The 12,932-nt window shown below is 41.0% G+C and overlaps 2 protein-coding genes across 12 annotated transcripts in view; one reads left to right on the top strand and one right to left on the bottom strand.

Annotated features, from left to right (window-relative positions):
* The first annotated feature begins 2,923 nt into the window (after positions 1 to 2,923).
* LOC116850325 (protein disulfide-isomerase A3) lies at positions 2,924 to 6,740 on the top strand. The gene is made up of 5 exons (XM_032828472.1): positions 2,924 to 3,177; positions 4,186 to 4,417; positions 4,594 to 4,802; positions 4,878 to 4,994; positions 5,078 to 6,740. Exons 1-5 carry the CDS (start codon positions 3,032 to 3,034, stop codon positions 5,850 to 5,852), a joined length of 1,479 nt encoding a protein of 492 aa, XP_032684363.1. The 5' UTR covers positions 2,924 to 3,031; the 3' UTR covers positions 5,853 to 6,740.
* Positions 6,741 to 7,057: 317 nt separating this feature from the next.
* The window catches only part of LOC116850346 (ras-like GTP-binding protein Rho1), an 11,158-nt gene continuing 5,283 nt past the window's right edge, over positions 7,058 to 12,932 (bottom strand). For all 11 annotated transcript variants that reach the window (XM_032828596.1, XM_032828548.1, XM_032828587.1 and 8 more), the window contains 3 exons: positions 11,092 to 11,252; positions 10,622 to 11,005; positions 7,058 to 10,285 (listed from right to left, as the gene is read on the bottom strand). In XM_032828596.1, the coding sequence (XP_032684487.1) occupies positions 10,247 to 10,285; positions 10,622 to 11,005; positions 11,092 to 11,247 (579 nt within the window). In that variant the 5' untranslated portion in view covers positions 11,248 to 11,252 and the 3' untranslated portion in view covers positions 7,058 to 10,246. The remainder of the gene's footprint in view (positions 10,286 to 10,621; positions 11,006 to 11,091; positions 11,253 to 12,932) is intronic.

Genomic DNA, 12,932 nt, shown 5'->3' with positions numbered 1-12,932 from the left:
TATTTATATATGTTTATTTTGTAGCGTTGTATACATTCTTGTGTGTATGTCGTGCGCGCGCGCGCGGCTTTGAGCCGTCAGGGCCGCGAGGATCTCCCCGGCCTTGTCTTTCCGTTTTTACTGCAACTGCAGCTTAATCTAGAATGTGCTCCTTGCCTCCTGTTTCTTGTTCTCTCTTTTTCTTTCTGGCCTAAGGCATAAGATTTGAGTCAGAGGGAGATAAAGAGAAAGAAACAGAAAGGAAGCAAAGAACACGTTACGGAACAAGCTTACGTCTCTTCGTGAGGAATGACGATTCATGTGCGAGACGCGAGCAGTGATATCGAGAGAGCTTTGCTAGCGGTAGCGACACTTGTCAGAGAATAGAATCGACGAGCGCAATCGCAGAATCGTTTTGCTTTCCGACCGGTAATCAGTAGGGAACGGCGATTCGGACTCGGACAATAATTCGAGAAGAGAACCCCCGACACGAGAAATACGAATCGTAATATCTAGCATAATTGAGTATGGATGTTGTTTAGTAGAAGTATATCGAGATATATATTTAGTATGTAATTGAAGACTGATATTTATAATAATTTAAACTCGCGAGGGCAACTGAGAGACACAAAGGGGAGTTTCTGTTTCATTTATTAATCCGTCGAGAGCGCTTCGCTCCAAGTCTGTGTATTTTGTTCGTGTTAACCGTCGTATATCTCTGTGTAAGTTTTCTCATTTCTCTATACTTGTCGTTGCATACTTTGATTTTGAAGCGCGGCAGACACGACGTGGTACAGCTCGAAGGAACGAAACAGGAGGCCGAGACACTTGCACCTTGTCGCTTCAGTTCAGACAATCGAAGAAAGAATGTCAGTGTTGCTCGCAAAGTATCGGCAAGCTAATCCAAACGCGTCCAGATCTCGCCGACACCGCCGAAAAATTCGCCGACCCTCCGAATTTTGCAGAATTTAATGCGAACGTGACCCGCTCTTTCCTTCACGAATGCGTTTCCATCTTCTCTCCTGAATTACGCGTTTATGAATGTCGTCGTTTATATACATGTAACGATTTTTGTAAATAATCAGTATACATATATAAATATATAATTATATATATATACATAAAAATATATATATAAATTATATATATATGAGGAACACAACGTGTAAATGGACGGAACCTGTCTTCGTTGTATCAATAGTCTTATATCAGACTTGTATATGGACGGAGGGACTTTTGATTATTAAAAGTTTCCTAGAGTAAAAAAAGAAATCTTACATTTTTCTCCATCGCCACCAGGACTTGTTTTTTATTTTAATGCAATTAAAAAGCATACACATCGAGCGATCGAAAATTTAATCACGACTAGCACGCGATTTCTCCCCTATATTTAATTTATTTTTATTTATATGTTTAATTATTGTAATACGCGCGCAAAGGTAAATATTTGTAGGTTGTATATTTGTACGTGTATATTTTTCTACACATTTTTCAAAATTAAGTTAAATATTTCGTAAAAAACGTCATAATATTCGAGACACCAACTATCTGTGTAATTTATATGTAAGTTTTAAATATCTATGTGTATTTTTTAAATATTTATACGTTTTCAATAACTTCAATAGACACGTAAGTTTTCTAATATATTTTTTTCAACTGAAATAACTAAATAACGAATTGAGTAAGAAATTATTTAACTCAATGGACCATGTATAGATGTAACAATAGTATATTTACATAAGTATATGAGCATATCTGTATAAATTTATCGACCAAATAATATAAGTAAATAAACTAATTGCTGTTATGTCGTGTATATAATTTATCGTTGACTTATATTATTTGACTTATACGGCTGATTTATTTGAATAGCGTTACGATCTCAATTGGTCATTCAGGAACGGGGCGACTCGTAGCGGAGACTTCGGAACTAATTTGCAAAATTAACGGGTCTAAAAATATGGTACTCTCGATTTAGACCCCTTATTTTTGCAAATTAGTTCCAGAGTCTTTGTTACGAGCCGCCACCAACAAGTTGAGGTCGTAGCGCGATTTAACATAAGTCAACCAAGTAGTACGAGTCAACGACGAATCGGACGAATCTTCCCAGCCAGAAATGATTCGTTGATCGATATCGAAACGATGTCGAATCGACATCGAAATTGTGAAATTGATGTCGATTCGACATCGATTCGACATCGTTTCGACATCGTTTCGACATCGATTGACGAATCATTTCTGGCTGGGTTGTTTTCAAATAACACGTCACAACAGTAATTGGTTTGCTCAATTATATCACTTAATCGATTATGGAAATGTGTTAATTTACGTGTATATTTCATAAATGTATTTTTGTTATATATGTTTTATATTTAATTATTATGTTAATTAGGTGACTTCTTAATCTGCAACAATTTAAATATTTGACTTGAGAAGTATATTTAAAAATATGCAATATGCTCGAGTATTTGTGTATATGTTAAAATAATTAAAAACATAAATAAAAATTTTAAGAAAATGAAAGATGAAATTGAAAGTTCTCTTGAAAATCAAACTTTTCTCTCTCTTTGCTTCGGGACGTCTTAGCTTTCCTCCAAAAGTCTTGTTAAAAGTACTAACTAATAATCTCGATATTAAATATTTAAATCTTGTATATATCTCGTGGAAAGTATATATAAATGGCTCTACATTTCAATAATTAATACGCCAGATATCGAGACGCGTTAAAGAAGATCTTCAAAAACTAATTCATATCGCAAAGATACGAAAGATACATATTTAATGGGAAAAACTCCGGGCTTTACTTTATTCGTTGTCCAAGCAAACGTCGACGATAACGGCGACGGCACGCGCCCAATTCCTCACTCCGTGTGCACGCGAGCGGACAGGTGGGGAAGCTGGCCGACCAATCGGCGTGCGACAACACTTCGCGAGCCGCGCCGTGTACCGGTAACCGCCGCATACTGTAGAACGGCCACGTATGCGACGACTGTCGACGGTCAGTGCCAGATAGACCGTAGTTCGACTCGTGAGTGATTGGCCGCCACCGAAGATGCTGCGAAAGTGCCTGACAATCCTGCCGTTGCTTCTGCTCGGCGTACTCGCCGACGAGAAATATGTCCTGGAGCTCACCGATGAGACCTTCGACAGCGAGCTCGCGCGTCACGAGAACACACTCGTCATGTTTTACGCACCATGGTGAGAGACAAACAGCAGACAGAAAGAGAGAGAGAGAGAGAGAGAGGCGGCTGTCGGAATCGTCCAACTCATCTGTCATAGCTACGTTATGTTACTCTATTTGCGCCCTTTAAATGCGTCTATTGAATATATCATCTTTTATACGCTTTTATACTTCAGCTTTTATCAAGCTGAAGTAATTGATTAAAGACAGAATGTCAGGAGAGTCACGGAAGAGTATAGAAAGTGCAGAGAGAACGGGACATTTTCGTTGATTTACTAGAAGTTCCTTATCTTTACGAAGGGTGCGATTATATCGCACTGTTGCCAGCTGCTTAGAGCTCGTATCTTCCTCTTGATAGGACAAAAAAATGTTTATTCGCTCCCATATACGGCGAAGCCGCAATCGTCACCGAATGCCGGCATGGAGCCTTCTTCCGTTCGACCTGATGACGTATTAAAAATTCTGATGTCCCCTTAGATAAATTCGAGTTGGACGAACGCCGTTGACGCTTTATCTTTTTGCGAAAGAGCGAATTTGATAAGGAAAATTACAACATTCGCTTTCTTCATACCTCTTTAGCTATTCACATGACGTGTCTCTTTGTGTTTTTTTTTTTTTCATTTCATCTTTGCATTTTTTTAAGCTTCACTCTCTATACTTTGTTTAATTTGTCTCTTCTGGATGCTGGAAATAAGCTCATTTCAATCATAATACAGAAAATGTAACAATATGCAGCTAATCTTGAGATAAGAATCTTTCATTTACCATAAAGCAAAGGTATGAAAAAATATTCTTGAATCGTATAATTTCAATGTATTTGCAAGGAATTTGAACTTTGGGAAACTTAAATTATTCACAGTTATCATCTGGATACACTTCTGAGATAAGAACTCATAAATAAATTCATTAACAAGCTTGTGTGATATGTGTGTGTGTGTGTGATTATCATTGCACAAACATTAACAGGATCTTAATATATGATTATTATTACACAACCATTAATATGATTTCAATCTTATTATCAGGTGTGGACATTGCAAACGCTTGAAACCAGAATACTCCAAGGCAGCGGAGCTGCTCTTAGGTAGTGAACCACCAATCACACTGGCTAATATAGATTGTACAGCAGCTGGAAAGGACACCTGCAACAAATATAGTGTCAGTGGCTACCCTACACTTAAGATTTTCGAAGGTGCCGAAATGAGGTCTGATTACAACGGTCCCAGAGAAGCATCTGGCATCGCCAAATATATGAAGGTAAAGTCTATTGCTTATTATCATACTCAGCTTAGTAATTTCCAAAAAGACTATGTTTACTTCCAATTTTCTCATTTTTATCTCATTTTAGATAATGTTAGATCTTAATCTAGAAAGTTTTTACATATGTTGGAATATTTTGTATCTCATTTTCATTTCGTTTACTTGACTTTCAGTCTCAAGTGGGACCGGCATCTCAGGACTTGACTAACGAGAAGTCCTACAAGTCCTTCTTGGATGGAGATGATGTCGGTGTGGTGGGCTACTTCGAAAAGGACGATTCTCCGTTGGCTGCGGCGTATCTCACGGTTACTAAGAAGCTCCGAGGGAAGGTCAGATTCGCGCACACCTCGACAAAACAGCTGTTGGAGTCAGCGGGACACAAGTATGTTTCTTTGCAGCTCGTGAAGGGGAATGAGCTATTGTAGGAACGTTCGCATTAATGTACTTATTGTTTCAGAAACACTATTGTGCTTTACCGACCGAAGCAGCTGCACAACAAGTTTGAGCCTAACAACGTGGTGTACGACGGCGGCGACTCCATCAGCGACATCAACGACTTTATCAGTAAGAATCAGTGAGTATCGTTTCCCCGTCGAAAGAATTCCGCACGCGTATGAAATTGTCCTCTTATAATTGTCACGTAAAACTTTGTTACAGATTCGGTTTAGCTGGCGTTCGTACGCGCGACAACAAGGACGATTTCAAAAACCCACTAGTAGTCGCCTACTACAGCGTGGACTACGCGAAGAATGCCAAGAGCACCAATTATTGGCGCAACAGGATCATGAAGGTCGCCAAGGACTTCCCTGAATACAATTTCGCCATATCTTCCAAGGATGACTTCCAACACGAGCTGAACGAATACGGCATCGAATTCGTGAAGAACGACAAACCAGTGGTTCTGGTGCGAGACGCCAGTAACCAGAAGTTCTTGCTCAAGGAGGAGTTCTCCGTCGACTCGTTCGAGTCGTTCCTGAAGGATCTGCAGAGCGGCACGCTGGAGCCGTACCTCAAGTCCGAGCCGATCCCGGATAGCAACACCGGTAATGTGAAGATCGCAGTGGCCAAGAATTTCGACGACGTGGTCAACAATAACGGCAAAGACACGCTGATCGAGTTCTACGCGCCATGGTGTGCCCACTGCAAGAAGCTCGCGCCGGTGTATGATCAGCTGGGCGAGAAGATGGCTGACGAGGACGTGGAAATCGTCAAGTTCGACGCCACAGTGAACGACGTGCCGGCACCTTATAACGTACGCGGCTTCCCAACTCTCTATTGGGCGCCCAAAGACTCCAAGAATAGCCCGATTGAGTATGAGGGCAAACGCGGCCTCGAAGATCTCATCGAGTACGTCGCTAAGCACGCCACTGATGAACTCAAGGGCTACGATCGCAAGGGCAAGCCGATTAAGCCCAGGACCGATGAGTTGTAAGTGACGTCATTCACGAGGGAGATAGATAGAGAGAGAGAGAGAGAGGAGAGAGGGAGAAAGTTCGCGAAGTTCGTTCCCGTTACATTTCAAGATCGTACACATCACAGTTGAGCGATCCGTTACACGACGTTTACCTTATGTAACACACAAACGCAGTGGAGGAACGAGCGAGGCGTTCAGAAACGAACGTGAGCCGACAGTTTGTGAGATTTTCTTTAAACGTAACATCGTGTTTTTAACACGAATCTCGAAGAGCCTACAAGGTGTCCGACAGTCTTGAATTCATATTTCGGGCAAAATTAAAAAAAAAAACGTTATGAAGTAGGCTCGTGATAATCTTATAAGCGCAAATTTTTTCCATTCACTTGAGGCTGGATCTTGGAAGTGATATTTGGGTCGCTGTGTACTCACTTCGCTCTAACTCTGAACGGCTCAAACGTCGTGGGCGCGGACCGCGTATGACCAGAGAACGAACTAGCTAACTGAGAGTGCAAATAACACAATGTTGCCGCGCGAGACGTTTGCAATAAGTGGCGAAGCGAGGGTGGAGAACATTCGGGAGTGTGTCCTCTAACATAGGGATTGTCTACATGTATTATTGTACACTTTGTAACAATTGTATAAGAATGCGAGGCGAAAATGCGAGATGTGCGAGCGTAACAGAACTGATTTCAGATTTTGCCCGCGACATGCTTTCCAGTTGTTTTGACAAACTGCAAAAATCTACTATTTTGAGGAGGCGCTACGCGGTGGCTTCCTATATCCTCCGATAAGTAAGCTCCATTCCAATATTGCGTGTTTCGATTATATTACAGAACTAATCTAAGTTAGGAAGAATCAATTTTCGTTTATACAAAGAACAACCGAAATAAATTGTTTTATACAAAATGTCTCGAAAGATCTGTGCTCCCTTCCTTGGTGATAAATGACACAAATAGATGTAAGTGGAGGCGACCTTGCCATTCGTGTGAAATGTAAGATAAACAGTCGTGTGGTCGTATCACACAAAGTGAAAGAGATACCAGAAGCCATAGGTTGCTCAAGAATGACAAGAATGCTACTTCGCATAAGGATCTAGAAATCGTTGGATTGTAAAATCTCTTCTCGTCCAGGATGCGTACAGAGTATTCCATTTTCTACTCCTACGTTCGCGCTGTACAATGGATGTCATTCAGCGACGGCAGCAGCACCTTCATTGACTTACATCGTCATAAGAAATGTTTATTGTTAGTTACAATCTGTTATCATAGCGTTTGTAGGATAATCATACAGTCTTACATACAAAAGCTAAGTAGTAGTAGAAGTAGTAGTAGTTGTTGTTGTTGTAGTAGTTGTAGTAATAGTAGTAGTAGTGATAGAAATAGTAGTAGTAGTAGTAGTAGTAATAGAGAGAAGGATGTAAAGTGGTACAGAGAGATTTCGGAGGTCACAGAGGATCGACGATCTCCTTCTTCTCCTGATCATACAAAACTGGTTTATTCATCGCGGTATCTCGCCGGTTACTTTACTCGCGGTACAAATCGTTATTCAATTACATTCGAGTCTCAAAAAATATCTCGTCTACTTACGGAGAGAATGATTGGCTTACGGCGATTAAAAACGCGTTATCGACAAACTCGGAGCTTCGCGCGGGGCCCTTCAAGGAAAAGATACTTCATTTACGTGTCTCTGTGTACGTGTATTTGTGTGTGCGCATATAAGGTACACGCGTATTATCCTCAGTGCTCAGTTCTCGGAGAAGTAAAAACTCGACTTTCCTCTTTTTCATATATGTATATATATATATATATGCATCGCTGATATTAAATACATATTTATCGAAATCTGTGGCTCGTCGGACCCGGACATCCGCTCGTGAGACTATCGATCAGGCCCGCGCTCGTTACTCTTAATTATTGCTCTCTGTTTACGCCATGGAAGTAGAGAAAAGCCAGCGTGTGTTTTAAAAATAAAGAAAGGAAAAAAGAGAGAAAACCCGGTACACACTCGAAAAATCGCGTGTTGTCTACTACGTATAAAGAGAACACGCTGTAAAGAGAGAGAGAGAGAGAGAGAGAGAGAGAGAGAGAGAGAGAGAGAGTTTACATATATATGTGTATAATATATATAAATACATTATATATATTATACATATATATATATTTTTTTTTATAAAATACGTATATACAATAGTCTCGGGTGCGTGATTGATACAATTATGTATGTATATAAGTATGTATATATATATTTATATATATATATATATATATAACGGTATATCCACGAAACTCATTATATAAAAAGAACACTTTCGAGCTTCGCAGCAGACGCGCGCGCGCGACTTGCATGGAGAAGCGGAGGCGTGGATCCGAAAGCGCGCATTTCCCAAATGAAGCGCTCATTATACAAGGCTCGTTCTCGATCGCTTTAATACACCTTCTCCGTTCTTCCCTCTTTCACGCTTCCCTACAGATCCCATCATCATCGTGCGTGCGTTCGCTCATGGCAGAAGTATCTTAAGTCGTCGCGTAAACGCTCTCCTGTTCTTTCTTTTACGTATATCGTTCTCATGTACGGCTCCGAAAAGTTCCGTAAAAGCGCACTGCGTGTCACAGGGCTGTCGTTATTTTCGCTATATCGCTCTAACACGTTCGAGAAACAAGTCGGCAAATAACGCGAATAAATCGTGCACATCGCAAACGTGCTGATTTCATATCGGCGCGAGAACAATTTGCTTCCACCGGCTTTTCGATCTATTCACACATCGTCGCGCCTCTTTCTCGGAAGGGAGAAATTATTTGACGTTAAATTAAAGGGGGAGAAGTAGATGATCTTGATAAACACAATCCACGGCGGTTCGTTGAATCGACGGCCGGGAGAAGATCGCGGTCGTCGATTCAACGCTGTTGCGACATCATTTCCGTTCACGACAAGGGAACGAGTGACATATCTTTTTCTTTTGTTTCTCCTCATTTTCGTGTCTCACCACGGCGCGTAGAACAACACAAGCGAAGCGGACGAGAAGAATGGCGAGACAAAACGATACGGTCGCTACAAAGTCGGTGTGAGAAATTTTCGCGAAGCGACTTCTCCGAATGCTGGACAATTGTGACATACACACGTAAAAACTCGTCGACGTGGTTGCGACGATATCACGACGCACGAACGATAATCTTCGACTTTTCAACAGAGTAACTACACATGCTCTCAAGATATCGATGATGTATGCGTGTATAAAAAAGCGCAAACCCCACGTCGGCTCGGTTAGACATGAGGAACGCGTTCCGCGAAATACACGAATATAATGCAGCCGCTGTTACAATCCGTTATGTTAGTGTCATCGCAATACACAATATAACTCTAAGATATAGTAATAATAATAAAATATAATAATACATTTAGTCTCTAATTGTGGTATCTTAAACATCAGGGCGGTCTGTTAGTTTAATCCATTCACGTTTATAATGTAACAAATGCCACATTTTCTCGCTCTCTCGAGAGGCAATAACGGCGACGACTTTTTTTTTTAGTGAAATTAGCGATGCAAGGCTCGAGATACTTTCGCGACATCCTTCCTTTTTTTTTGTAACTTCTCCGTATTGCTCACTTTGACTCTTGCACGCTCTGCGCTTCTTGCATTCACCGTTTCTTTCTCTACGTATTCCCTCTCTCAACTCGCTCGGGATTTTTCTTTTTTGTTTTACTTTGTTTATTTACCAAAATAAAGAACCGCTACGTTAAAAAGAAAAGAAAACAAAGAGACTTGTAGAATGCATATAATAATTATAATATTAATAAAAAATAATAATAATGAGATATACTAATAATAATCACTACCATGATAAAGATAATTGTGTACCGTAGATGTAGATAGTTGTTGGTATGACAATCATTTGTTTCCGTTTAAGTCGAGCGACGTGGTGGCGTCGCAACGCCAAGTACATAAGATAAAATGACAGGTTCTTGACAGTCGTTTAAACTCGAAGCACAATTCATTACTGTTAAAAAATACACAATCAAGGTGGTCATTACAATATACATTACAGGTTTTCGTATATAATAATAAGGTATACTTGTATTGAATTTACTTCAGCGCTTCTGAAAGTCCTTCTGTGTCGTCGACGACTGCTTACATTTGTGTGTTTTGTATGCGTGAGTGTGTGTATGTGTCGTGTGTTGTATGTGTATTATGTGTGTAACGTGGTTGCACCTTCTCTTTTTTTCCTTTTTGTTGTTGCAAACTTGTTTTATTATGTAAAATAATTAAAGATGTGTGTATGTGTACGTGTATGTGTACATATATGTGTATCATGGTTTCCACAGGGTGTCTCCGGCATTACGACTAGCTTCGCTGCAGCTAGTTCCGCAATTCCATAAATTTCGCCCATATTATCGGGCTCACTTGGCGTTACGCTTTAAAGAAGCCTACATCTGCCCTTCTTCTTCTTCTTTACCTACGATTTCACGACACAGACATGTTAGTACAATAACTAGTGTGCCCATCTAAAGAATCGTTGAATCATTAAACATACTGGATTATTAAACTGTAATCCTTCCGTGTGCAGTAAATGAATTCAACGAGTATTTTTAGAAATTGCTATTTTTAGGATACCTCAGAGTGATTTAATATGCAACACGATACAATAATACACTGTTGAAGCAGAAATATGTATCTTCAAATATTCTTTAAATATTTCTCTTAAAGTTATTTTTGAGCTCTTAATCAATGAGACTAGTGTATCTCTTAGCCTTTTACTATCGTTATGATCAACTACTTGGAAATTACGTACTTGTAATGCAGCTCGGGTTGCCGTTTCGAAGACTTCCCTCACACCTTCCTTGCTCTTGGCAGAACACTCAAGGTAGGCGAAAGCGTTGATTTTCTCAGCCATGGCCCTTCCCTCCTCCGGCTTGACCGGCTCCTGCTTCATTTTGCTGAGCTCCTTGATGGTAGTGGGATCATTGCGCAGGTCTTTCTTGTTTCCCACAAGGATGATCGGCACGTTCGGGCAGAAGTGCTTCACCTCTGGTGTCCACTTCTCGGGAATGTTCTCCAAGGAATCGGGACTATCGATGGAGAAGCACATTAGGATGACATCCGTGTCTGGATACGACAACGGGCGCAGCCTATCGTAATCTTCTTGTCCAGCTGTGTCCCAAAGAGCCAGCTCCACCTGTTTCGAGAAAGATGACGAGAGTCGTCCGTTCGTTAATGGGATCAAAACGGAGAAAATCGAGTGAGATCTGCGAGAATACGTACTTGTTTGCCATCCACCTCGATGTCCGCGACATAATTCTCGAATACTGTCGGTACGTACACTTCAGGGAACTGGTCTTTGCTGAACACTATGAGTAGACATGTTTTACCGCAAGCACCGTCACCCACAATAACCAACTTCTTCCTAATGGCTGCCATGAATCCTAGAATTCAAAAGAACGCACGTTAATGACGACCAGAATCGGGCACCTTCGGACAAGGTGATTGCATAGTCCGGCCACTGTCTGCTCGCTTGAGACGATTATTCGCTCTCGAGATGCACGGCTGAATACAGAATTATTATTGGCACGCAAAGCGGCACGTGTGAACGTTTGTTACAAGTTAACGGCGAACTTCGGCAGCCGCAATTGAAATACGAAAACATGTCCGTGCTGAAAAATCGTCAATTTCACACACATGGAATAATAATACATATTTACAGATTCTCTCTCGTGCGTGCGGAGGATTTTTCACGGAAATACACGACGATTCACACGAAATACACTTAGCGTCCTCGACTTATCAGTGTGGTTTGTTTCATTTGCGTGAGGTAGAGGAGAGATAACGCTGTTGTCACAAAGTGAGATTTCAGGCAGCACTTTATGTCGTCACGGTAGTGTCTCGAGTAGGTAAAGCAAACAAAAAAAAAAACAAAAAAAAGAAAAAGAAAGAAAAGGGAAGAAGAGAATGGATACTCTTTCCGTCACGGATAACTTACCTATTACATGACACAGATACCGGTATATTCTTTTCGTTTTTTTCCTCGATAATAATAATTTCGCAATATCGCGTCGCGCCGCAACGTTTGATGCGATAACGTCCGATAATAGCCGGGCTTTTATCGCATTGCTCACTAATCGTGACTCACTTGCACAAAGTACACACACTATACACCGTGTATACGACTTCTCGAACGACTCTTTACACTAAGTAACGCATATTTATTTTCGCTCTGACGTTATGTACAGTAAGGTAGCCTAAAGGTGCTACAAGTGGAGCAAGATAAAAAAAAAAAAAAAAGAAAAAACAATTGAAGAAACAAAAACAAAAGTGAAAAAAGGCAAGTTCTACTCTGTGAATTCGGTTAGCTCTCTGGCGAGACGTAAGACTCTTTGAGTGTCCAGCGATTATTACCCTACGACCTAAGGAGGAAGTGACGCCAATTGCTATAACGACCAGGAATTCTTAGTCGGCTAACAATCACAACTTCGTACGAAGGACACTACGAAAACAAGAGAGAGAGAGAGAGAGAGAGAGAGAGAGAGAGAGAGAGAGAGAGAAAGAGAGAGAGAAACAAAAAATAAAAAGAATCACTTCGAACTAGAAGCAAGCGGTGTGATGAGTCTGGTGCGACGTACACATGGATTGTGATATGTGGAACGTAACGAAAGATACGTCGGGAAGGTAAAGGTGCCTGAAAAAAAGTGGAGTTAGCGTGTAACGACATAAGCGGTAAAAAACCTGCTTCCCTTGCGGCATCGTCGTTAGCAAATCGGTAATAATCCGTGAGCGGAGCGGGCGAGCGAGTGTGTGTGTGTGTGTATATGTAAATCAGTGTGTATGTGTGTGAGAGAAAGAGTGAGATACACCGGAAAGCGTCTAGTGAATAGTTACAGAGAGAAGTGACAGATGTGGCACCGAAGAGAAGCATTCTTCAGGACAGAGTTAGGAAGAAGTATGGTCAGGGTGTGAACCTGCCTTCTCATCTTTCCCGTTTATCTTTCACTTTCGGAGAGAGCGCGCGAGAGACATTCGCGTTTACATCTGTACTCGCTCTCGGAGCGTAATAGACAGTGTCTCGTGTTCAAACCTCGTAGGGTACACTTCTTCTTCTTCTCTCATTC

This window comes from Odontomachus brunneus, unplaced genomic scaffold, assembly GCF_010583005.1.
Source record: "Odontomachus brunneus isolate Ranch 3 - 2012 unplaced genomic scaffold, Obru_v1 Obru_scaffold_005, whole genome shotgun sequence".
In the NCBI taxonomy this organism is placed as follows: domain Eukaryota; kingdom Metazoa; phylum Arthropoda; class Insecta; order Hymenoptera; family Formicidae; genus Odontomachus; species Odontomachus brunneus.
Note: the sequence above shows the minus strand (reverse complement) of the source record. Positions and strands in the feature narration are given on the sequence as shown.